This window comes from Panthera tigris, chromosome A2, assembly GCF_018350195.1.
Source record: "Panthera tigris isolate Pti1 chromosome A2, P.tigris_Pti1_mat1.1, whole genome shotgun sequence".
Taxonomy (NCBI): Eukaryota; Metazoa; Chordata; class Mammalia; order Carnivora; family Felidae; genus Panthera; species Panthera tigris.
Window position 1 is genome coordinate 105,931,392 of NC_056661.1, and position 26,808 is coordinate 105,958,199.

Sequence of the window (26,808 nt, forward strand, 5' to 3'; positions counted from 1 at the left end):
TAATGGATATGGCTCACATTTGTAAGAATACAATCATTCCAATTTTGCAAACAGAAAAAACAAAAAAAAGATTTCCCTATAGTAAGACATAAAGAAGCAATCACAATTCGAGCCTCTTCTATGGGATCTAAAATCACCCCTAACACAACTGTAAAGCCAAAAACTAGGAGCTAACTATGAAACAAACTTCTGACAGGTTTAACAATATGGCCTGTACAGCAAAATGAACTTCTTTGCTAAACTTTAGATTTAAATAATAGTCAGAATGCATATAAAACCATTACACAAAAGTTATACAAAGGTACTTTTTCTAACTGAAAGTTTAATTAGGCATCATATAAACCGGATTTCAATCTGGCCATTTCTGATATACTGTCAATAACTGAGTTCTTGAGTTAACATCATCCTCACCTACTGTCAAGAGCAAGAAATGCTTGTTGGGGGTGTAATTCGTTACATTTTTAAAAAACAACCACCACTGGTTTGTTCCCAGGTTTTGGCACCAAAAAAGAAGGAAGTCAACCACATCAAATCAACCATTTTTACTTACTGCTACACAGTACAAACCATCATTAAGAGAAAATTCAATAACAGAATCAAATACATACTGTGCATCTTAAGTAGATGTTTATGTTATAAAAGAGGGAGAGTAGAAAAAAATGGTAAAAATAAAAACCCATAAAAAACACTAAACACACAGTTATGACATAAAGGTCCACATGTACTACTTTAGTTCAAATCATCTCTTCTTTATATCTGACTCCATAAAATTTACATTTTTTATGAAATGGCGACCCAAAAATGTACTTACTTTCATGACTGCTTTGACCTTATTTGCAAATACTAATAAATGTTGTTTTTTGCTCCTTTTTATTCATTACTATACATAAGTATATGTATGTATATTAAAAATACTGGAACAAAGAATATAATATTTTATGTAAGCTTTCCAACAAATACTGTTTAAGCTTTTAGCTTAATAAGCCCAGTAACTGCATAATGATATATTAATTTAATATTAAGTAAAATTTAACCAAAGATGGCACAGATCACTTGCCCTAAAATAATTTGTTACTAATTATAGGCAGAGTAAATGGAAAGGATTTATTGGCATACTTTCTTTGATCATATTACTGAAGTCAATTTCTAGGATAATGTTTAAACTAAAGGCCAAATTTAAGAGGACATATAAAATAGGAAAGAAAAAGCTAAAAACTTGGAAGTGAAATGTATAATTTCAGTTTTCAGCCATAACAAAGCAACAAACTCCAGTTTTGTGGGGAGTTGAGTGTTACTTTGTCTTTTGGTTTTCACTCTGAACCATCTACCTTAGGAAGAATGAGATGATAAAACCAAAAATTTTGAAAAGAATCTATCAGAACAGACTTGATTAAAACTGATGCAGATTTCTAGCTATAAGTATATAGTCACAGTAATCTCTATTTACACATATTTCTCCATTAATTGTGGTTTTTCTAAAGTCTACCTTTTTATATTCAGCAAGCATTCACCATATTAGATACTAACACTTCTTTTTTCCTTGAATGTGGAAAAAGTGCCGTAATCATAATGTGTTCCAGGCTGGAGAGATTATTTATTTCCTTGTCATTTTACAGATAAGTAAAATGGGGTAAACAAAGGTTACCTGACATGTCCAAGGTGTATGATTTAGAGTTTGTTTCTTCTATTGAACTTGATAGATTCTAGGTTATCTAAGGCAAAATTTCTTATAAGATGTAGCTTTTTTTCTACTGGCTTTGGGTTTTCATTTGAAAAATACGTTCTTGGTGAAATAATCTAGCACCAAACTGCTTGTTTTGCTGACAAGGTCGTCACCAGACGCTAAACTGTGATAAGCATAATGCAGATGTGCACAACCAATGGAAGAGTAGATGGTCTGATGAGGAGAATCCCTAGTGGATGCACCTGGAACCGGGTGGGGCCACCACCTGTTGGTTCTCTGATGGGAACCAACCCTTATAAGGGGTTGATCCCTTATAAACTAGAGGGGAAGATCCCTTACAAACTAGGACTGATTCTACTATGACCAGGATCTACAGTGAGCAATGACTGTCTCAAGGTAAATGTAAGAGAAAAGAAGTAGAAAGTCATCTTCGGAACTGGAAAATACAAATAATTCTAGCAAAGACAAAAAAACTAAGGAGCTATTTTAACAATATCATTTTTCTACAGACTTCATTTTTAATTTCCTGATGTATTTAAATAAGAAAATGACAGTGTATTACTTACATAAAAATTTCCAGAAACTACATGTATCACATCATGAATTGTATATGTTTATGAATAGTAGAGCCCATCCTAAACTTAATTGCAAAAGACTGATACCGCTGCCATTGTTGCACAAGTAAGTAAATGACAACTAAGCGAAATGTCTGACCCTGTGTTGTGTGGAAAGCCTACATCAGAATCCTCTAACAGCTCGTTAGAAATTAGGGGACCCAATTCCACACCTGAAAGTCAAGCTCTCATAAGATAGGGAACATGAAGCTGCATTTGAACAAGCTTTCCAAACTATGCTTGTTCATTTCCAAGTGTGAATAAGATTACTGGACTTCTGTAGAATTACATATCTGAGTACTTTCAATATATTAAGTAAAACACATTTCAAATGCTTATCTTCTCAAATGGGGTGCAAGATAAAATCTAAACCTGATAAATTAAGAAGTTGCAGTGTAAGGATATTATTTAACATGTGGCATAAATGAAAAGGCATTAGAAAGAAAGAAAGAAAGAAAGAAAGAAAGAAAGAAAGAAAGAAAGAAAGAAAGGAAGGAAGAAAGAAAGAAAGAAAAAAGAGAAAAGAAAAAGGTTGCCTAAGGAAAATGGGGAACGATCTTATTTGTGGTTTTTTTCCCTACTCTATGAACATACTGCTTTGATAAAATATTCAAAAAGACAAAAAGAAAAAGAAAAAAGCCCAATACACCTGAAACAACAAAAACAATACACAAAGGAAACAGAATCTTCAAGGGCTAGCCACAGCTTAGAGCTCAAGCAATACTACCTAAGATGAGGAAGGCAGGAGGCTACTCATCCTTGAAATGGATGGTTTGAGTCTGACTATAGTGGCATGTTTAAAAATGCCTCAATTTTTTTTAAAGAAAACAAAACACAGTAACAAATTCATGTTCCCAAATCCCAGAAATGGAATTCCTCTCCGAATATATGCTCACCTTCTGGTAAAGAAACTGTAGGAATGAAAGACAGTGTCTTCCTGGCCAGTCATATCCAAAAAGTGAAACAGGCAAGAAAGGTTTCAAAATTAGTAATAAAAAGCAAACTTAAAAAAAAAAAAAAGCAAACTTGTATAAAGTACTCACTCTATGTGTAGAAAGGAACACAGTGCAAAAAGATAGCTTAGTAGAAAAGCAGAAAAAATAAACAAAAATGACACATGCATGGAACTTCCCTATCCAGGATAAGGATGTGTTAATTTAAAAGAAATTATTCAGTCAGGGTCTGCATACACTTCTCTGGCTTCAGTTTCTTAAAAAGAAGATTTGCAATAGTAATCTGTTAAGGTCCTCCCTCCCCCGGCCCCATGTAACTGCAAAAAGGACCAAAGTACTATGTGTTTTTTTTAATTTTTTAATTCGTAAGAAAATGAAGTATAGCTATGACTTTTATTTATTTGAACAAGGTATCACCCACGTAATAGAGGCTTTAAACAGCTGAGACCCCACACACTGGTTTGTCCTGATTCTTTTCAGTTGGGCCACCAGTGCCATATTACAAATTTCAATTGAAGTATACAAACTTGCAAGCTTTTAATATTTGCTTTGTGATGCACAAACATAGCAGAGTCAAGGTTATTATTATTCCTTTAATGACACTATTCTAACTGAATTCCATTCCACTATTCTTTCTTGAGTGTAAGAGAAAGGAGTACAGTTACAAAGATCTATCCCGCTGGGAATTTTTGCATAACCCTGGTTATACCCCTGGGAATGTTCTGGGAAGAGGTAAAATGTAAATGAGAACACCATCTATCATGTGAATCACTTAGAGAAAACAATGAAAGGAACTAATATAACCAAATGGAAGCAAACTAGTCAGAAAACTTATATTATTGCAGTGAAAAAAATGATATGCAATAGATTTCAAAAGATGAGTGGTACAACTAAAATGTAAAGTATGTAGTTTAAAATATAAGATTATTAATGTATAAATTTAAAGCACATAATCTACAAAAATTCAGTTTATATATAGATGTGCATCTAATTTGGAAGGATAAGGCTAATCTATGTTCTAAATATTCTTTAAGTTCTCTTTTCTGAAAAGACAGAATTCTACTTCCTCTGGACTAAAGCATATCTTAAAGTAATTCTGCTTTATTCAGCAGAGTGTCTGAGTTCTGAAAAGATTTGTTTCTAAGTCATAAACAATTTGTGATAGCCAAGTAAGCTTTTCTTTTAGCCTCCATTCACTTCCCAGGATGGACTTGTAGGGAGTTGTTTTGTTTTTGTTTTTGTTTTTTTCATTTGCTTTTGATGTCTACATAGGTGTTCCAAAAGTCAGCACCCTTCGAAACGATCAGCAGCAAGCTATAGATCTTTCTATTCTGGATTTCCAATTGACATGTTTTAGAAGTAAAAATAAAGAATGGGAATATTTTTAGGGAAAACCCAAGTATTATGGTTTAATCTCATTTTTCACCATGTTTGAATGCTCTGTTCTCTACTTTTCTACATAGATTTACACATTACAGACAAATGTATGCTCTGTAATCCAGTGTTGAGCAGACTTTAGCTGTTCATTCTCCTAACCTACATTTATCAAAGGGCTAAAGCAATAAAAAGAGAAGCATTTTATGTGGTTGAGGTAGGTAAGGAAATCTGGTTATTTACATTTGAAAAAAGGGCCCCATAGAATTTGTAGATGGGCCACACAGAGGGGGTGGGGTTTCTTTCTATTCCTAGAGATAGGATGCCTCTACTCCACTAGGCATTCCCAGAGAAGAATCAAACATTTGTATAGGGCATTTAGCAGACAATCTAACCTTTCAGTTCCAATATTTGATAATCTCCTGCCTCCAGAAATCCTTAGAATTTAATTCATATACCCTATTTCTCTTTTTAAATAATTTTCCTTTGTTCTGTTCTCAATGAATGAACATCAAAATTAGCTGTTCACCATCTTGTGAACAATAGTTTTTTATGTCAATGAAAATGTGAAATAAAGCACATCTCCATTTCCTTTTCATTAGACTATTTCAGATTTATTTTCACCTTTGTTTAGAGGTCTCCTTCATAATTAGGTGTTTTATTCACAAGTCCCAGAACCTCACTTGTTAAACTGTAAATATTCACTACTGAGGACAAATAAAACTTTACCATTGTGAAAATGTTTGGCTAAACAATCATGGTTTTAGCATGTTTTTTCCAAAATGAGATTACATCTATTGTTTTAAGGCATGATCATGTATTTCTACCTTAAGAAGGGAATTAAGACTTTGAAAAGACTTAGGAGGAAAAAAGTCCTAAGAAGCAGATCACGTTTAGGGTAACCACTTTATCTTCTGTGCTGCTGTATTTGCTAAACAGATATGCTCCTAATCCTGCAACAGTTTAGTCTTACTGAAGAAAGACATGTATCTAAAATGTTACAAGGTGCTGTGGAGTCTCTGCAGGGTATGGATGGCAAGACAAAGTCAGGAAAGACTTCAACACGGTGAAGCCTAAGGGGAGTCTGGAGTAGGAGGTCTGCCACCACTACAGAGCAAAAGCACAAGTTTAAAAAAGCCAAATGAGCCACATGTACAAAGGCAGAGAGACCTAAAACAGCTTCATCTGTTCCAAGACCTGAAAAATTAGAAGGGCTCAAGCTCAGCAGATATGGAGGAACCAGGTGCTAGGCTGTCAAAAATTAAAACTGACACAGCAAGTCGAGGTCCAGATTGTAGAATAATGTTCTGGAAGACTTTGCTCCGAAGGGAGTTTAAGGAGAAAATTAACAAGGTCAGACAGCTATGTATTAATGCCACTGCAGAGAATGCATTGGGAGGAGGGAAAACTGAAGGCAAGAACACCAATCAAAAGGCTTATGCACTAGACCAGTCAAGACAGAATGTGGATGTGAACCCAGAGCATGAAACAGAGATAAGCAGAGACCACAAAATGAAGAGATTTTTGAAAGGCAGAATCAACAACTTGGTAAGGCAAGCAACTGAAAGTGTACAGTAAAGAACTGGGAGGGACTGAAGATAAAGATTTCCCGCTTGGATGGTGATGTCATCAACTGGGAAAGGCAAGGGAAGCAGACGACGGAGGCTGATCAGGAAAAATTATAACAATAATTTCCACACTGGCCTGGCTGAGCAGGAACTGTCTGTGGAACACCACGGGTAACAGTGTTTTACGTCAATGCCAAGCTAAGAGCGGAGGGTTGAGTCCGGATGTGTTGCATTTTTCTGACTTGGCACAAGCATCAAGGATGAGTTGGTGGAGCAGTGAAGATGCCCAGTAGACAGGGGCAGAGGGGACACACACGCTAGAGATAATGATGTGGGAGACATCACTACACAAAACTGGGCTGACCACTACCGCAGCCAAGAGCCACATGTCTATTCATATCTAAGGTCATAAAAATTAAACAAAAAAATTCCCATCTTCAGTCTCATTAACCATACTTCATGTGCTCAGTGAGCAATGTGTTTAGTGGCTATAATGCCAAATGCTTCAGATACAGATTACTTCCATCATCACAGATAGTTCTACGGGACTTTGCAGGGATGACACATGTTAAATAAGAGCAAAGGCTTGCAGACAGAACCCTAGGGAAACAGAAGGGCAGGAAGATGAGTGGAGTGAAGAGGAGTTATCAAAGCAGTAAAAAGGGAAAGGAAAAAAATCACCCCACTGTGGACCAAGAGAAGAAAGAGTTCAAGGACACAAAAGAGTCAAGAATTTGAAAAACTGAAAAGACATCAAAAAAAGAAAAGGAACGCATTTGTATTTTTTGGTAGTGATTTTACCCTTGCATTTGGTATAGTATTGGAAGCATTACCAATTTCTTCAGATGTAAAATGACTCAAGGAGAATACTTCTCCCACTCAGATGACAGGTTTAACTTTTAGAAAACACTCAAATGTCCAGAAAGAGCAATGCTAGAAGTGTGACCATTCCCTTCCCACACTGTAAAGAAGAAAGGCAGGCCTTGCCTAGCCAGCATCCTTAGATGTCATCTTTCTGGGAATTTCTAAGAATCTCTAATTAGTTCTATATCATTGTTGAATAGGCTTCTTGAAATCGTATTCTAATAACTATATGCAGACATTAAACAGCACACAAAATTATCTTCTCAGATCAAAACTTAAGCTGATAGAAGACCAGTTACCAAGGGCTGGGGGCAGTGGGGAGTTAGTTTTTAGTAAGCACAGAGTTTCAGTATGAGAAGATGAGAAAGTTCTGGAGGTGGCCAGTGTCGATGTTTGCATAACAACGTGAGTGACACTGAACTGCCCACTTATAAAATGGCTAAAATGGTAAATTTTCTCTTATGTATATTTTACCACAATTAAGCAAAGAAAACTGTAATAGAGCTCAACTAAAACACAGGAGAGGATATGGATATAACCTCTCACAACTCCTGACACCTGGGAAATTGAAAACACCAAACATAAAAGGGGAAAACATGGCTTACAGACATCTGTTTCTCAAAGTCACAGAGGTACCTGTAGGAGATGTGTGATATTAGGTGTGAGAATATGGGTTTGCTAAATTGTAAGGTGGAAAGCATTTCTGGTAGCTATTGATACTGCCCCCTGTGAAACTGTCAGTGGTCTGGAAAAAATGAAACAAGTTAGAGCTTTAAGTGGTACTAATGAGTGAAAACGTATCAGGTCAGTTTCATAATCAAGATGGCATTTATACCCCTTTCTTTACTATTTACACCTCAGGTCAACAGCTGTAGTTAGTTGGTAGAATGGCAAAGCATAAATAGAGAAGGAACCCCCGAGGCAGCCATGTTTGTACAAGCATAATGCTCACTCGGGGATTCCTGGGAGGCGAGCATCCTGTGAATCACAACTCACGCATTCTCTGACAGGCCCTAGAGCAAGGCTCAGGGAAAGAAATACTGGAAGGGATCTTAAGAGAAGCCAAGGGCTCCGTCCATGCGTCTTACTGTAACTAGGAAGCAGAAAACGAAGGTAAAAACTAAATCAAAACAAGTGCAAGTTCATGAATGTAAAATAATACGAGCCAATGCATTTGTATAAGTTATTCAATAAATAATCTCACATGGATGTTAACTACTGACTTTCTCCCATCAGCATTTAGTCTTTTTCTCGTGAACATAACAAAAAAAATTGTAAGTAAACACTTGCACGTTCATGGATCGCACCCTATTTCTTCTCCGAGGATATTAACCAAATACAGAGAATAGGACCATCTTTTAATCAAAACGGTTTTCCTTGGCTACTCTTTGGAGCTCTACTCAGATCATATAGGGACCCTGCTGATGTCACAACTTGACAAATATAATCATCTCATGACTGTAAGCTAGAAAGGTACCAACATAATGCAAGAACAGACACTGGAAGTAGAAACCAACCAGAGAGAAAGAATGAAAGAAGGAAACAAGAAAGACAGAAAAATTCAAGGGATGAGTCATACTATACTTACAACTTTCAGTCTGATAGTCTGGCACAAACTGCTCATCATTGTCAGGTACCTGAGCTGAAGAAAAAAAGAAATTAAAAAAAAATTAAGAGAGAAACTGCCAAGGCATAAGGAATGTCAAGTAAGATCTTTCAAGTAAGATCTTTTTCAGCTCCGATCAAACCTGTGATTATTTGCCAATGAGCTCCTATTTCAACCGGTATTGACGGCCATACTTGGGAGGGAAAATAGAAGCAACCATTGATGTCAACTAGAAAACATTTTATGTCAGAAATGTAATTGGGGCAGTTGTGGTCCCTCTGACTATCACCTGCCAGATGGAAATAAAAGAGACATACAAAATAGAAGAAGCTACAGGATTTCTATTAGCTGCAGTGCTTCTTTGCAAGAATGAAGTAAGAAGTATTTCAATTCACTCAGCCAGTGCTTCAGCAGCCCATCTAAATTAACTACACAATTTCTTTCAAACGACGTGCAGCTACACACATCCCTCTGCTTTTTCAGAAATGCCTGCTTCTGGTATGTTCGGCCTATTGCAAATTAGACTGCCATAATTAAAAATGTTTGACCTAAATTTGGCCAAAATAGGCTACAGACTTTTTTTTTTTTTTTTTTTTTTTTTAATGAAAGCATTGTCTTTGATTTTGGTCGTATATAAGACAATATTGTATTTTAGTGATTGTGTCATAATACAGTATAAATAATAAAAATAAAGTCAATCTTTTCATACCAAGTATTTTCCTGGCAACCATACAACACTAATGAAAAGAATATCACTAGTTCACCAACCCTCACGTCAAATACCTTCCCTATTTTTAGTAAAGGAAAAAAATATTGAATAGCAAGGACTTAATGCATTCAGCAGCCATCAAAACACAAGGACAGTTTTTCACTTCTAAAATATTTTCATCACGGTTGATTCAGACATCAAAATAACCTATTCCAAATTAACAAGATATTGCTAAAACAAGTTTTTGGGTACACACACAGATATACATACTCACATACACACAAACTGCATAAAACAGGAGTTAGTTACTTTTAATTTGGTAAAAATAGGAGTTGTTCTATTTAACTTTAGCTATGATGTGATTACTAGTATTACTTTACTAGTATTATCTAATACTGAAACATTTTATCCAGTCAAGTCATATTAAAATAAATGTCAATAAATTTTTTTAAAAACAGCCTACTCTGAATGGGGAAAGTTTATGAACAGAATCACTCTTTGCTGAAAAAGTTTTGGATTGGTAGTTGAATGATTTAAGAAAAATTCCCTATAAAAAGGAATTCTGTATTAAAATTTTTGCATAAAAAAGAAATACAACATAAATAGGATTAAGCATTCTTTTGTGTTGGCTTATTTAATCACATTTTTTAAACGGGAAATATCCGGCTGAATAAAATTTATATCATGTTTTCAAAAGGAGAACCAATGAAAATCTTGCCAAGTATTAAAATATATACAATGTGACATTAAATTCTTTCCTAACGTTCTCTGTGAACCAGTATATCAGCTTATTAAAGACAAATTCCATCCTCTGTCACCAAAAATGTTAAGAACTTTTTTCCAAGCTATTAGCTGATCAACCTATAATAAAAGAAGAGATTTCTTTTGCCCCCTTCATATTCCACTAATGTCTGCTACCATGGATAACGAAGGTCATGCGAACTTCAAATCATAGTTTTATGACTTCCTATCAGTGTAAACTACATACATTATTTAACCTATTTGAACTGTATTTTATTCCTCGGTGTAGAAGTGTTAATACAGGTTTTCTGTGACAACTACATGGAATTCTAAATGTGACTTATTTTTTCCAAACTTTCACCTCTCACCCACTTCTTTCAATTCACACACACACAACTCCTCCCGTCGTTACAATGCACGTTACACATCTTCAGCTCTCGGGAATTATATTGGAAAGGGATTTAAAAAACTGCTACAATTTGTACATTAGTATTCTCTAACTATAAACATTTTTTCACATTACAGTAAGCTTCATTTTACTCACAGAGTTGTACAAGTAGAGTTTTCACACCAAAAAGAAAAAAACGTTTTCAATATCTACTTAATAAATAACAGCACGTAGACAGAACCAAATCCTACACATTTTTCCATCAAATCCACATGTTTTGGTTTGCCTTCGAAATTAACAGCTAAACAGACATAACTATTGAGATGCAAAATTATCAGCCACAGCAATTACTATGCTTTTTAAAAGCCAACATTTACAAGAATCTAATAAAAATGTAATATCCCTTTACAGGAATAGTTAAAAATAGCTGGTGAGTAACAAAAATATATTTGTAACTGAATATGCTGGTATGAGTGTCCTAAAGGCCAGACATTATTTTTTCCTTACTATCATAAGACAAAATTGCAACTCTGTGATACGTATCACTGCAAGAGAGACATAAAAATCACTGATGGATACGTGGTACGTGCTGGAATATGTTGGGGAGAAAAAAAAGCAAAATTTTAGAACAAGCTGGAAGTTATACTTCCAGATACATAGAAAATAGGTGCGTAACAATTTGTAAAAAGAATAAGAATACGAATTGCTGTAAGAGCTGCTATTTCTGTTCTAACTCTTTAACATACTGAATAAATACTTCACACTTATGCCTGAACATATTACAGAATTTTAACAAAAAACATATGACTCACATTTTCACAGAAGCTAATCTTAAGGAACTGAATAGACCAAATGAAGCAGCATGCTACTTAAATAGACAAAGGCTTAAGTATACTTCTAATTTCAAGTTAGAGTAAAAGGAAAGCAGTTAACGAAAAACACACGTTGGATCTGGGCAAGGAAAATATGACAAAGTATTGCCACACTCGTATCATGCGTTTCCTTTTTTCCTCAATTCACGGGAATTCTGTGAAGTAGCAAACTACAGCTGCCTGAAAATTTGTGGCAAGCCATACCAACTCCAAAGTGGAAAATTAACAATAGAGGCCAACCTTTAAAAAATACTATTTTCACTGCTATCTATTATAAACTATGCTTGGAATAATCACCTTTGGGGAATGAAAATGTTTCCCCACACTATGTAATTAAAGAGGAAGGGGAAGAGTAAGAAAGGACAAGGGGGAAAAGTATATACCAAAAGACCAATAAAAGGCTTTCAAGAAGATTAAGCATGTGGATTTTATTGGTAATAGCTGGAGTGGCTCTATCAGTTCATTGCACATTAATAGACAAGTTGCCATCAAGTCTCAGGACTTCAGCTTTAAAAGGGTAGTATCTGCACTCTCAGCTATTTGCTTTACCTAGATTATTATCCAAAGTTGTTGTTTCTCTCTCTCTCTCTCTCTCTCTCTCTCTCTTTACTGCCTAGCAATACAGACTATGAAAAACAAACTCAAAAATATTAATCATGATTCAGATGTCACAGCATCACAAACCCTCATTTCTAGTTTCAACATACTTTCTTAACTAACACTTCCGGGCATGGTGGCAGTTTGTAAATAGAGTTCCTTTATTTTTATGCTTATGTTGAGCTTTCAGATGAAATAATAATTACTTAAGAAAAGGTGAGAGTTTAAATATTTTCCAAGGTTGGCTGCAGGCAACCTGTTTCTTACAAACTAGGTGTCCGTGAAGTTTTCTTGTAAAGCTATGAAAAAAAAAAAAAAAAAAGTGGGAAAATTAAAAATGGAACAAATGGCAAGTATAAAAGGGGTTAATATTTAATTAAAACCAGTTCTATCCACTGTAACAATGACCTGGAGCCAAACAAGGCGGAAGATGTATGAGTCATTCTTTCTGCCTGTGAATGAGACAGCTGATCTCCTCAGCAATTCCTCCAGACAAGCAGGCAGAACTGGAGTTCTGCCTCCATTCACAAAAACACAGTCCAGCATGAGCCATGTGGCCCAACCGCAATCTTTTCATGTCACACCCTTCCAGAGAGCTAAAGCAAGTCAACTTGAACTTGCAATAAACACACCGATTTTATCGCTCTATCTCAAATACAGCTCGGGTTCATTAAGGTATACATTTAAATAAATGACAAGTTTACAAAATTAAATCTATCTATCTAGATATCTATAGACAGATAGATGATCGATGGATAGACTGACTGATTTATTGTGTCCTGCTTTATTGGGTAACTTGTCACAAAAACCTAAATGTCTAAAACTAGGAAGGAAGAAGAAAAGGAAGAAAGAAAGGAAGGAAGGAAGGAACTAAGAGAATGGAGAGAAGGATGGAGGAAGCAAGGATGGAAAAAATTCATTGGAGAAATACTTTGCTTTTCTTGCCTATTATTCAGATTTTCTTTATCCTGAGATTAGACTAGATTATTGCTGAACTTTGTAGCCTTTCACTTTGAACCAAAGAATTAGAAACGAGTTGCTCTGAATAAACTTAAATTTTATTTTAAATAAAAGTAAAACAACAAGAAAATCAACCTTTGCACAGTGGCATTCTGTGTAATCCTAAAATGAAGCTTCGGGCCACGGAACAAAATAATCATGAAGCCACTAAGCCTGGTTTTATACCACATCCGCTTTTAAAATTAAAATGATTGTACCAATGTATAAGCATTAATTAATACAGCAGTATAAACATATTTAAAGGACAAAAAAGAGAGAGAGAAAGCTTTTCTGCATGACAGAGACATCTTTAATACTTGATGCTCTAAAAAAAAAGAAAACAGTACGTTTTAGTTGTCTTTAGCCTCAAATAAGCTTCAATTCCTAACATTAAACTAACCTACAGTGACTTGAAAACTTAAGTGTGGCTTAAGAGCTGTTGTTTCTATTTTCTCTAATACTACGGAGGTCTGACATTATTATTATCATTTTAATTACAAGCTTGTACACAGGTCAAAGGGAATAAAGTTATATTATGAAATCCAAAACATGACACATTTCTTGTAACTGAACCAGAAAAGCAGTATTTCATTAACACTCCTTAGGACCTTCCGGAAAAACTGTATCTAAACTATACCAAATCCAAGATCTATTTAAACAAAGTTTGGTGTTTTGGTGTTTTTGTGTTGTTTTGTTTTTGTTTTTTTTTTGTTTTTGTTTTTTGGCTTTTTGTTTTGGTGAGGGGGGTGGTTTGCAAGTAGACTCTAGATAAAAAGGCATTTATAGAATTCCAATAAATATTTAGAAATATAATACATTTACTTTACCTGCTATCTTTTAATCAAGTCCAAATGAGAAGTCTTGCTCTCATAGTTTAGAGTATTTCCTGATACAACAAAAAGAGGGGTCACGCCCCTCCCCCCTACACATGAAATGATTCTTGCTCAAAACTAAGAAATAGGATGGACTTCGGTAATTTGATGCTTTATTCTCATTTCCTGTTTTACGTAAACCACACAACACAATGTAGTTTTTAAAATCTTTAGTTTTTACCGGATCACATTTAAAAGAAAAAACAATACATTAATGGACACATATCCAATTTATGTTCCATTTTAACAAGAAACAGTTACAATTTTTGAAAAATTAAAATGAGTACATTAGGACCAGGGAGCATTGTGGGTGGCATTATGTAAGGCGAGTAACAACAGCACCTATTATTTAAAGGGACTTCATTAGAAATTATTTTGAATGTAAATTTAGTATCAGCCACTGAAGTAAAGGCAGACATCTCTACTGTTAGCTCAACCTATTATTTGAAGGTCACACAACACAAAAGGGAAAAAAAAAAAAAGAAGCCCTATCTGCAGGAAGCAATAACTTTTGGTGTAGAAAGGCTGTTCTTGAAGAGAAAACTTAGATTTAAGTGTGGTGGCAGCAGGAAACTTAACTAGAACACCACTGAGAAACATTCTACCCTGTGGCAGCAAATCACTGTTGACATTTGTCCTTAATATTACTGATGAAATGGAACCTCAAGAACATCTAGATCCACACCAAAAACAATGTTCAAAATGTGCTATGTATTCACATTAGATACATAGGAAATTTACGGTTTCTCTTTATGTTAGTAGGTAAGCTCTAATAAGCAACTTTGGAAGAATGCAATCCTTTTTAAACTCAACTTTATATCCTTCTAGTTATCTTCCTAACACACAAAAGGGTCCATTTTAACTACCAATTTCTAGGACACCATTCGCTACAGCATCACTTAAAACAGGATGTTAAGAATAAGACGTTACCATGATGTTGATAGGGTTGATATATGAACTCATTATTTCATGAGATCAAATAATTGAAATTGCCTTTCTGTCAGTAGCAATCTAATTCAAAAGAAAAAGAATCAATAAAAAATTGTACATAGTAAAATTATAAACCGGTTTTGGCAAAGTTTTAAAAAGACACATATTATTTTTTTTAAGTGCTACTGTGGTCACTGAAAATGTTATCTTTTCAATTTTCTTCAGAATGAGATGTGAATACATTAAATTGTGGTATATATGTTAACAGCATTTAAATTGCAGGGTTAATGCTTAAAAAGCGATACTGATACAAAGTTACATTCTTCACAAACATATTTTTGATCCTGCTTAAAAATTTTAAATACACTTCCATTCTTCCCCCTAAATTAGAGGATATTAGCAAATTGAGAATACTGGCTCCAACCTTCACCCTCAAATAGTCCCGCCTTATCTACCCCAATTTGTCCTTAGATGTAAAACACATTTCATAATTCATAATATTTTACCTATGACTAATCCCTATGTTGCACTTTGAATCTAATTTATAAAAATTCTTACAGGAAAAAACAAATTAAACACTCTAGGATATATCATTTCCCAAGTATTTAGGGGCTTTGATAACTTTTTAAAAACATAACTTTCATTGGACACAACTTGACTCATATCTAATATGATTTTTAGACCTGTTTAACTTCCCAGTGGGACTCTAACTCTTGAGAGAAACTTGGTTAATCGCCCATGATCTTTTTTTTAAAAGGGTCAAGAAGCCTTAAAATTCCATGGTCACTTTCTTGGCTACCAAGCATTATGAAAAGAAATATAGAAACAGTTCATAGTCTGCCAATCTGGTAATGTTTTAATTTGTGGACGTCCAGAAGGACATAAATAGGCAAACCTAGCTACAAATAATCTACTGTAATTTTAAGATCTGTTCTGAGTTCAACACGTGGGATAAGTCAAGTTAAAATGCTAAAGCAAATAGTATTATTATATAGAGTTGCTAAAAATACAAATAAATGTGCAGTCTATTAACAAATAGTAAAAAAAGAACTCTCCATTATTAAGATTTAAAAAATCATATTAACAGCATTACGTTTATATCATGATAGAATAAATTAACGTAAACTATTTTGAAAACTGTTTACATTATTCTAAACTGCAGCCTTATCCATAGTTTATAAACAGTCACCCACCTGGGTATTCGATAAAACACCGAGGATTAATTCCTGAACTTATTTAAGCTTATGAATTACCTTCTCTGTAAAAGTCCATGTTCCTCCAAATACATCAGTCATTTTCCAGGTTTGTTTTACATAAAGCTAAATCTTTCAGATCTGATTTATAGGTACGTTAATAATCATGGGTAAGAATATATGTAGTGCAGAGTTTTAAAACAGATTAACTTGGATAAGTTATTGAAATCACTTACCCGAGCGACAAATAAACAAAACAAAAGTAAGAGACTGGAGTAAAACTGATTATAAAATGGCAAGAGTCTGTCACAGAATCCACATTTTAAAATTCCAGAAACAGAGTTGCTATGCACATTCAAAATCTGCCAGCAAGAGCACTGCCTTGGAATCAATGAGACTTAAACATCTAAGAACCAAAAATCTTCAAGAACAATTAAAATAGATATTTCCAGTTATTTTAGATAAGCAAACAAATGCCCTCCTAAACATAATGTCCTCACAACCTTCAACTTTGCAAAACTAACATATCAAAGTTAACACAAGGACCTCTGTGCAAATTTTTCTGGAAAAAAGTTAAGTTTTAAGGTATAGTATATGTCGCAATACTAAGTAATCTATTGCAATAAGTTTCATTTACAGAGACGAGCAAAATGACCTTTAAATGTAACTAAAGCTTTCATCAATACTCACCTTTTATGAACATGCAAATTAAATCACCCTTTCAAAGGGCTACTAGGAAAGCTATTTAACTTAAAAGATTTATAAAGATTGCAAAAGCTTTTTAGAGAACAAGAATATCAGCAAAACAAAGAAACTTATTTTACATGCTAACAGCAACTTGATGAACTGCAAGCAAGACCCCCGATAAAACCCTGCAGTCAGCCTCAAAGTAGCAAGAGCAACACTTGGGTTCCATTTAAAGAGACCCTCTCTCTCTCGTCTTTTAACAATCTTAGAAATCTGTTCCGGAAACTGCATATCCATATAACAGACAGACAGAAATACAAATTAGACTCAGGGCTTAAAAATGTATAATTTTCTCTTTGTGTTTCCCATAAAACACATCATAGGATAAAATTAATATTCCACATTTATCATGACAAATCCAAAAGAAAAATTTCAAATTATGGACACTAACAAAAATCCCTCAACATTAGGCATTTCCCAAGTTGTATTAAACTGTACTGAAGCAGTATCTCATTGTTCCTGTAAAATAAAGTTGTACCCAATAAAAAATAAAATAGATTGCAGCACAATATTTTACTAAAAAGTAATTAAAAACAAAAGTACTGCCTTTAGATGTCACCTTGCCATATTAAATAAATCCTAACGAAAGTGACATAAAAGCAAAACCCATCTCAGCAACTATCACCTAATAGTAACAAATAGAAAACATTATTTTGAATCCTTAAATCCCCCAAAGATTTCTTTTAAAGCCATAGATTTCCTAAGTATTGCATACACACCTAACGTTCTGTGCTGTGAACAAGGTGGAAAGAAGACACTTGCACTTAAATCTTGAAGCATCCCGTCCTGATGAACCCAGAGAAACTAATTTCTGCCATCAGAAAAGTCCTCCACCAGAACACCAAATAATGATATGCGCTGCTCTAAAAGAAACAGCAAGCCGGGTTCTGGCTCTAGGAGGTCTCTCGAGGTACAATAATATAAACCTGATCAATTGCAATTAAAATCTGAACAGAGGCTTAGAACTTGAAGTCTTGGTGCTTTAGTTCTTGCCAAAAGCAGATGTGATTGGGAGCTGGAAGCAATTTCTCCTGGTAATTTGTGATGACACTGGGTAGTGCAGCCCCAGATTCCCCAAAGACAAACTCATCAGAGACTCTAATGTATGCATGACACATGAGGTGGCTCTTTTAGAGCTCAATTAATTGGGTTGAACATTAAGACAGCAAGTTCAGGACTTTTTTTTTTTTTTTTTTTTACCCCTTCTAGAGTTGCTTTTCCCCTCCTTTTAAAGCAATTTTTTGCCTTACCTTCTGCAAGCCATGTTTCCTGTAATTGACTTAGATCTTGAAAGAGTTCTAAAAAACAAGTCAGAGACATAAACAAAAGATTTGAAAACCTTTAGGTTCCATTAAATGGAACTGTTTGTCATGAAGTTGGTATTAAATCTCAATTTAATTTAGGGAGGGGAGTCAATATAAAAAGAAAATAGGATTCATGACTTAAATAGCTCAATAATCCTGCCATTGTAATTGCTAGTAAGCAACACTTCTTTAAAAAACTCTTTTAGTGAAATACATAATAAAGGCAGGAGTTTCCCCCTTTTAACCAATAATTTAATATAATAAGATCCGGGAGACCAAACACACATATACTAGGAGTCACAAAAAGGCTGAGGTGAAGGTGTGTCTATCCACGTAAACCTTTCTTAAACAGAGTCAACTCTCACAGGGGAAAGATTAGAAAGACTGCAAATCATTTTCTTTTTATCTTCTGGACCTTATATAAAAGATTTAACAGAACATGGTATAATTTCTAAAGCACTGTATGTTTTGAGGTTCAATGCCTCAAAACTGAAAGAGACAACTTTTGAATACAATGTTGTAAAGGAAAATTTCTACATTAATAGGTGTTACAAAGTCAAAGTGAGGTAATTCCCTGGCACCTGTTTATTACCAAGTCCAAAACTGTGTATTCTGTCATAGTAGGAGGGAGAGGGGTGTCCAATATGGATGAAGATTTGAGTTAAGTTTCAGAATTCAATACACCTAATCAAAATGGCAAAATGAACTTTGATAATTAAATCTAAGTAGATTAAGTTCATTATGAATGCTACCGTATGTCTGGAATAATTTATAATATATTGAACTCCTAGCCAACAGTGCATTTAAAAAAATTGTAATTTTTCAAATAGTTATTATAATTATTAATTAGGCCTTAATTACGATTCAGTGAACACTTGACGGCCTATAAACAAGATATTAGGACCTCACCATGTAGTCACTGAAATCATCCACGAAAAGTTTTATAATAGTATATGGTTTCAGTGTAAGGGGAATGGGAAATCAAGCAATCATTTATATTGTTTTACTTCTGATAAAGTAAAAAGGAGAAATTAAGTAGTATACGTAGCTGCTTATGTCCCACTGTGTTGGATATTTTAAAACTGTTACCTTAGTGTATGGGATTAGTTATATGCCATATGGGCCAGAATATTTAAACACAAAAGTGATTAAAAGAAGGATGTCACTGTTAACTTTTTATTTCCTTCTTTCATTAGTCTGTGACAGGGCCATAAAATATCCTCCAATGCAAACTGTCACATTATGGTAATTGCTACAAGTAAAAGTCTCAATTAAATGCAGGAATTTGAAAGAATATTATTTGTAAGCTAAGATTTAAGGGTTCCTCTTCTTTATGAGGGTGGGGAGTATAGGTAAAGAGCAGGGATTCAGCCCAAAATCAAACCTCACCTTCAGAATCATGAGCCAGATCTCTGTTAATGAATTTTCTTTTCCTGACATTTGTTGGTTTCTCGTTACAATTTCTCCCACGCTGATTCTACAAAGGGAAAGAAAAAATCCTTTAAAAAAAATGTAAACCTCAGATGTCATATACACAAAAACACATGCATATATAAGTCTACTGGATCTTCTCTCTGCATAGAAAAATAAAAGTCCACAGTATCCAATCTAATCTTCATTTTCTGCACTCATTTGACAGTGAAAGCTGAGAATTCAACAACCAGGGAGAGTTGTTCCCAGCCAAGCGGAACACACTACTACTTATCAGTCCTGTATTCATGGCATCTTGGCATCAAAACATTAAGCAATCACACTTAAAGTCGTTTTCAGATAGATTAAAGCTAGACTATAATACAGTGAGTTTTATTCTCTCTGATACCCCCCCAAAACAAAAAGCATAAATAGAGTGGTGAAATGAAAAATATGAGGAAAAAGTGAGACAGGAAAAAAAGAAAGAAAAACACCCCATGTAAACAAAAAGTGTCAGCATTAGTCTCAACTTCATTCTTTTCAATGTGGCAGACAAACCCAGCCAAAAACTTTGAGTGCAGCTGCTGCTGCCCTCCATCTCCTCTTCCACTCATCTTGGGCACTTTAATCAGAAAAAAAAAAGGGGGGGGGGTTCTTAAAAACAAAACTATGCCTTATCCAAGTCACTGAAAGGTAAGCTCATTTTGAAGACTGGGCTTCTAGAAGCAGAGTCGCCCTACAGTGGCAACAAAGCAGATAAAGTATCTGCAATCCCAACCCCCTTACCCCCTCCCTTCTCATTCTCTCTCTCCTCCCCCCCCCCCCCCCGTTGGAGTCAAGTTTATAAACAGCAACTTTCGAACTGATCACTCACATTGGTGACCATGTAAGGCACTTGCTGGTCATAAAATCCATCCATTCTGCTGCTCTTCGCAAAGCTCAGCTCAGTGTTTTATATTTTGAGCATTTAGCTGGAGATTTCCTCGGGATGTGGACTTCTATCAACCTAGAGGGGAACAAGATGGCTTTTAGGCTAAAAAAAAAAAAAATCATGAATGAAGCTCTTGAATTTGCATAGCTAATTACCCTCAGACAGTCCCATTCACAAAAAATAACCCTCCCTACACAGCCTCCTTCACCTGGATCCAAAGAGAGCCAAGAGAGTTCACAATTTACATATTTTCGGCAGTAGCAAAAATCCGAACAAGAGGCGATGTATTTATTTACACTCTCGATGTTTCCCTGCGCGGTCGGTGTACCCCGGGCAGCTCTGATTCGCAAACGTGTGCAAAACTAGCAATGGCGATCAACGAGACTTGCTTTGCACCTAACGGGACTAGAGAGACGGAGACACCTCTTTCATAAGGATAGTTTTTGCAACCCACAACCATGCAATTATCTGGAGAGACATAAAAAGTTGTTGGAAAGACCCACCTGAAGGCCACGCTAGGCGAACGGCTGCAAAAAATTCCCTCCAAATTTAATAAAAACATTAATTATCGCCCAGCACTTCCCCCTTGGAAGCCGAAAGCGCCTCTGACAGAGCTCAATTCGGTGGTTTTTCCTCTACTTCTCCTCCAGGGGCCTCCAATCCAAACTGATGGATCGCTGCCTCCCATTGGCTCCGCGTCTCTTTCACAAGATCAGATTTCGAGCTGTCAATCAGGCGGCTTGCTGCCCCTTCTCGTGGATCTCTCGCGCCCCTCTTCCTACAGGGATGTTCCGCGGGCTGGCGCTGGGTCCACAGTCTGCAAACGCCTAAGAGGAAATCAGCTGCCTTCCTAAGCCGCTGCTTATTGTTAAGGCGTCCGGGACACTGAAGCCATGTGTCGCTAGTTCTCCTTACTGGTGTGTTAGGTCCACTACTGGTCTGATTTCCTAAAGCACTTTTGTTCGGTTCGGATACATACCCTGAAGTGCGATCCACCAAGCCTGTGCCTCCTTACTCCTCCGAATCGCCTCCCTCGAGATCTCCAGCCCCCTGTACTTTTAACCTGATAACGAACCCACCTCGCTGTATAGCCTCGTTCCCACTAAGCTTTTGGCCCAAATTCTTCCCCTGTTTTTCAACATCCAGCACCACCATAATGGTTTATCAAAAATATTTCATTTTATCAGCCATCCCTCAAGTAAAACAAGATATTATCGTTCATGGGACAGTAAAATAAAGAATCCATGAGTAAAATCACCTGGGAGCTGAGGAATTGCTTGTCAGGAGGGGGTGCATTGGGAGGAAGACTTAGGACCACAGAGCAACCTAGGTGAAGAAAAGTATAAAAAACAAATGTGTCCCACGTGTGTACTAGGACAAGGTGCTTCCAGTCCACTATGGAGGAGGGGAGGAGCGGGGAGGGAATGGGGTGGCTCGGATATCCTAGGGACTCGAACGCTTCCTGAGCTTTTGTTATGTATACAAGGAGGCGGAGGGTGTCACTTACTGTACTTGACGCTTTCACTTCCTCTCCAGCTTTTAAACAGCCCCAGCCGGGAGTGGGGGCGAGCGCGGTTGGGGCTCGGGTTTCAAGGACAATGCTCGGGACATTAAAAAGTGAGGGTTGCGACTCTGAAACCACTATCCCTGACGCGCCTAGGAGGCTTGGGGCTGTAAAAAGTCGTTAGAAAGCAGCCTCGGCCCAACAGTGGATGGGAGGCCGTGGGGATCTGACCAGGGACTTGGTGCACTGTGTTGAAATTCACTTGTGATACTGATGGCGACCAGACCAAAGGACGTTTCCGGCAGCTGTTCCGCCCGTAGGGAAACGTGCTGTAGTTCTCAATTTCTATAAAGTTTCGTTCCTTAAATGGAACGCTATGGAGACGCATTAAAATGAGAGTGTGAGCACACAAGACTCAATTCTGGACCCATGGAGGGAAACAGAAGGGTAAATACCTACGCCAAAAAAAAAAAAAAAAAATTTGTAATAAACAACAGAAAAAGTGTTACTGGGGAAACACCCAATAACTGTGGACAACAAGGACACCCACAGCGCATTCCCTGAAACTAGTAAATCAGAGTAGCCGGTGCAAACGCGCGCACCTACAAGCATTTTGAGCGGGAACTCCATTTTAACCCGGGTCAGAGAGGGGTTCTGTGCACAGTGGGGTTCGCAACGCAGGATAGAGACGCTCTGGGGTGCATTCTGAGGGTGCAATCAGGCGGGGAGCCAATAGCAAGGGTGTCCCGCCGCCCAGCATTCCCGGGATAACCCAGCCTCTGTAACGTGAGCAACAGTTTCCGAAGACCTCAGCAGCCAGAGCCGGACGGGTATCCAGGGTAACCGGGAAAGGGTGGAGCTTCAGGGTAGGCCCCCGCGAGGTTCTTGCCGCAGCCAATAACGTCTCGTGTTTTCCCAGCCCATTGTTGTTTATTGCTGACCTCGCAGCGCTCCGCTAGGAGATTGGCCGCTCCAGGGAAGGGGCGGAGCTTCTCCCGCCCCAGCAGCAACCTTTCGGTTCCATTCACAAAATTCCGGCCTTTCCTGGTCACGTGGTTGGGGGCGTGGAGGGGCAAGGGAAATGACACAACAAAGGCCTAAGTTTCCCAAACCACAAAACTTTTTTCTACCTCGCTACCTCCTCTGTGATTCGTCGCTGAGCAAATACTCTATGAGGAAAAGGAGCCTTAGGTCTGACAAGAGGAAAAGAAGTCGGAAATTAAAGGAAGGCTCGCAGGGAGATCATCTCAGGGTGCACTCTCTATGAGAAAAGCAGTGAAAGGCTTTTCGAGAATTAAGTAGGTTAGGAAGAAAGCCTCAAGACAGACTAGTAACTTGCTGCTTCAAGCCATTGCTTTTAGAAGTGCAAACAGTTCGATTTCAGATGGATTTCAGTTTTCTCACCTAACTTCCTGTAATTTTCATTTTTACCTTGAATTTATCGCAGTTTCTTGTTAACTTTTTAAAGTTTCACTCAGGGATACTGCAGGATTTTGCTGGCTGACAATTTTAGTTTCCATTTCCCAGTCCCCACTCTTTCACAGGCTCCCAAAAGCACTCCCCCTTCTTCCCACCAACACTGGGCAAACAGAAGTGGTGGCACCCTAATCCTAACACTTTACTTTGTTCGGAGGGGGCTCCATATTTCCCCCTTGGATTCTTTAAACGCACTCAGCTCTTAACTATTTGATCTTAACAGTAACTGAAAATGGTGTTATGTGAATAAGCAGACAGCCAGTCTCACTACAGCTCAGTTTTGTTGAGACAATTTTTCTGAGATTTATCTCACTTGCCCCTCCAGCAAGTGAACTATTAGACCATTCTCCTCTCTCCCACTTTCCCTTCTGTCCTTTCTCTTTCTTTCCTGTTTGTGCTGCTATACCTAGTGAAACACCAGCTTTTAGTTTGACTGCTGTTTATCTTTTATGCTTGGCACTAGGAAAAGCCAATAGACCCAGTTGCTGAAGAATTGGAAGGACTAAAAATCTGTTTTTCAAAAAAAGTTACCATTGTGGAAAATGTCTACAGAGGCAGCTGTTCTATCCACAGAGAGGAACGTCAAAAGTTGCACAGAATTTCCACTACTTCTGAAAGTGAGTCTTTAAAAAAATCAGCTTAGTAAATGCCAGTCCTTGAATGGAAAATTTCATTTTGGCAGGATTTCAGGCAAAGAATGGCAGAGCAGAGGCCAAGAGGCTTTGACATTTATTTACTTGTATTTTGAAATCCCATATGGGTCTTGAAATAGGAGCTCTTGAGAGAAAGACCCCTCGCCCCTCAAAAAAAAAAAATTCATTTCTAAGTTTGGAAAGTTTTTAACTTTCATATAAGCTACTTAAAGCTTTATAGTTCCTTTGCTGTGAGTTAATAATGAAATAATATTCATTAGTGGCTTTTCTGCAGTTAACTTATTATAGCATTATACTGAAAATGCATGATGTTAAATAGAGTTTCTAAAAGCAGCAAAAAAGAAAAATGATACTAGTTGTTTTAAATGATTAATATGATTAGAATTAAATTTGCTCAAATTAGGTTAATTAAGTAAAATAGTAGCTTTCATAATTCATTTCTTAACAATATTATATAAAGCAAATTGTTAATGGCCTAGTTTTCACAGAGCTACATCAAATTGATAAGGAAAAAATAGACTATTAAGTAGGTAAATGGGCAAAGGAAATAAACAAATGAATATAATTCCAAAGGAAAACTTAGAGACCTGCCAAAATGGTACAAAATAATGAATGGCTTAGTGGGCTCCCTGTGAGAAGAAAACAGGGATTTGATGGGAGGGTGGACCCTAGGAAGAAGGTAAGGATATGAAAAAAATTGACACTGTGTACAATGTGCTGGCTCACCTCTCAACCCTGCCACTGTCAGCTTGGGGATATCTGCAAACCCTCTGAAAGGAGGAAATGCAAACACATGACTAAAAACCTCTCAGGGCACCTAGGTGGCTCAGTTTTTTAAGCCTTCAACTCTCGATTTCAGCTTAGGTCATGATTTCGCGGTTAGTCATAATATCCAGCCCCAAGTCGGCTGGGCATGGAGCCTGCTTAAGATTCTCTCTGTCCCTTACTCTCTTTCTGAAAGAAAAAGAGAAAGAGAGAGGGAGAAAGAGAGAGAGAGGGAGAGAGGGAGAGAAAGAGGGAGAAAGAAAGAAAGAAAGAGGAAAAAAAGGAGAGAGAGGGAAAGAAAGGAGAGAGGGAAAGAAAGAGAGAGAGAAAGAAAAGGAAGGAAAAAGAAAGAAAAAGAAAAAAGAAAATTTAGAAAAAAATTCTTAGCTGCCTTCTAAGTCAGAACATTATGCACATTAAAAAAATGAAGAGCATTAAAAAATATTCTAATACCCAGGGATGTCAATGTTGGGATAAGCATGCTCGCATATATTGCTGGTCAGAGTTTGACTTTCTGCAACATTTTTTTTAAATGCTTATTTATTTTTGAGAGACAGAGAAAGGGAGAGCAGGGGGGGGGGGCAGAGAGAGAGGGAGACAGAGGATCTGGATCCGAAGTGAGCTCTGTGTGGACAGCAGAAACCCTGATGCGAGGCTGGCACTCAGGAACCATGAGATCATGACTTGATCTGAAGTTGGATACTTAACCGACTGACCACCCAGGCGCCTCTCTGCAACATTTTTAAAATAAGTTTACAATACCTACTAGATCCTAAAATGGACAATATCTATTAGATCCTAAAATTAGACACAGTGAAGGAAAGAATAAACAAAACTAAAAAGACAACCTATGAAATGGGAGAAGATTTTGCAAGTGACATATCCAATAAAGGGTTAGTATGCAAAATATGTATAGAACTTATAAAACTCAACACCCAAAAAACAAATAATCGAATTAAAAATGGGGAGAAGATACGAACAGACATTTCAGAATGGCTAAAATCCAAAACACAAGAAACAACAAGCGTTGGGGAAAATTTGTAGGAAAAGAAGCTCTCATGCACTGTTGGTGGGAATGCAAACTGGTACAGCCACTGTGGAAAACAGGATGGCGTTTCCTCAAAAGTTAAAAAATCAAACTACCTTATGATCCAGCAATGGCACTACTGGCTATTTACCCAAATAATACAAGAACACTAATTCAAACGGATACATGCAGCAACTATGTTTACAGCAGCATTATTTACAGTAGCCAAAATAGGAAAGCAGCCCAAATGTCCATCAACTGATTGAGGAATGGATAAAGAAGATGTGGCATAATAAGGGAATGGTTTTAACAAAGTGTGATGCTTTCACATTTTGGAGTTCAATTCTGTTATGTATCCATTAAAAAGTATGCAATGTCCTTGGTCCTCAAACTTGAAATTGCATAAGAAATTCCTTATTAAACATTCTGCTTACTGGGTAGATCCATAGAGTTTCTAATTCAGTAGTCCTGAACAGGGGTAGTTTGATTTTTAACTTTTGGAGGAAACTCCATCCTGTTTTCCACAATGGCTGTACCAGTTTGCATTCCCACCAACAGTGCATGCGAACTTCTTTTCCTACAAATTTTCCCCAACACTTGTTGTTTCTTGTGTCTTGAATTTTAGCCATTCTGACAGGAGTGACATGAGACCTCACCGTGGTTTTAATTTGCATTTACATGATGATGATGAGCGATGTTAAGCATCCTTTCATGTGTCTGTTGGCCATCTGGATGTCTTCTTTGGAGAAATGTCTCTTCTGTGTCTCCCTCTCTCTGTGCCCCTCCCCCACTGACACTGTGTTTCTCTCTGCCTCTCAAAAATGAATTAACACTTAATTTTTTTTTTTTAATTGAGACTTCTAGTATTGTTTGTCAAATCAGAGAATATTCTTTCATGGCAACTATTAGCTGGAGCTGGTCACTGCTACTCCTTAAGAGGTAAAGGGTAAAGGAGCATGGGCTCTCAATTTTGCTATGGTCTATACTCTTCCCCAACCCCTGGTTTTCTTGTTATGTTACTCACCTG

The 26,808-nt window shown here is 36.8% G+C and overlaps 1 protein-coding gene and 1 long non-coding RNA gene across 10 annotated transcripts in view; one reads left to right on the forward strand and one right to left on the reverse strand.

The window, feature by feature from the left end:
* Nucleotides 1-21,152, reverse strand: part of ETV1 (ETS variant transcription factor 1) — a 92,943-nt gene extending 71,791 nt beyond the window's left edge. For 2 of the 6 annotated variants that reach the window (XM_042967458.1, XM_007089093.3), the window contains exons 1-6: nucleotides 20,860-21,152; nucleotides 20,565-20,761; nucleotides 20,300-20,458; nucleotides 19,405-19,492; nucleotides 17,962-18,009; nucleotides 8,646-8,699 (exon numbers count right to left, since the gene is read on the reverse strand). In XM_042967458.1, coding sequence (XP_042823392.1) covers nucleotides 8,646-8,699; nucleotides 17,962-18,009; nucleotides 19,405-19,492; nucleotides 20,300-20,344 — 235 coding nt within the window. In that variant the 5' untranslated portion in view covers nucleotides 20,345-20,458; nucleotides 20,565-20,761; nucleotides 20,860-21,152. Of the gene's footprint in view, nucleotides 1-8,645; nucleotides 8,700-16,654; nucleotides 16,733-17,961; nucleotides 18,010-19,404; nucleotides 19,493-20,299; nucleotides 20,459-20,564; nucleotides 20,762-20,859 lie in introns of those variants that run through there. The other 4 variants (XM_007089094.3, XM_007089095.3, XM_015540652.2 and 1 more) reach the window with 4 other exon arrangements.
* A 1,815-nt stretch (nucleotides 21,153-22,967) lies between these two features.
* LOC122236443 overlaps nucleotides 22,968-26,808 on the forward strand; it is a 46,638-nt gene continuing 42,797 nt past the window's right edge. For all 4 annotated transcript variants that reach the window (XR_006214501.1, XR_006214502.1, XR_006214503.1 and 1 more), the window contains exons 1-2: nucleotides 22,968-23,274; nucleotides 23,800-23,953. This is a non-coding gene — a long non-coding RNA (uncharacterized LOC122236443). The remainder of the gene's footprint in view (nucleotides 23,275-23,799; nucleotides 23,954-26,808) is intronic.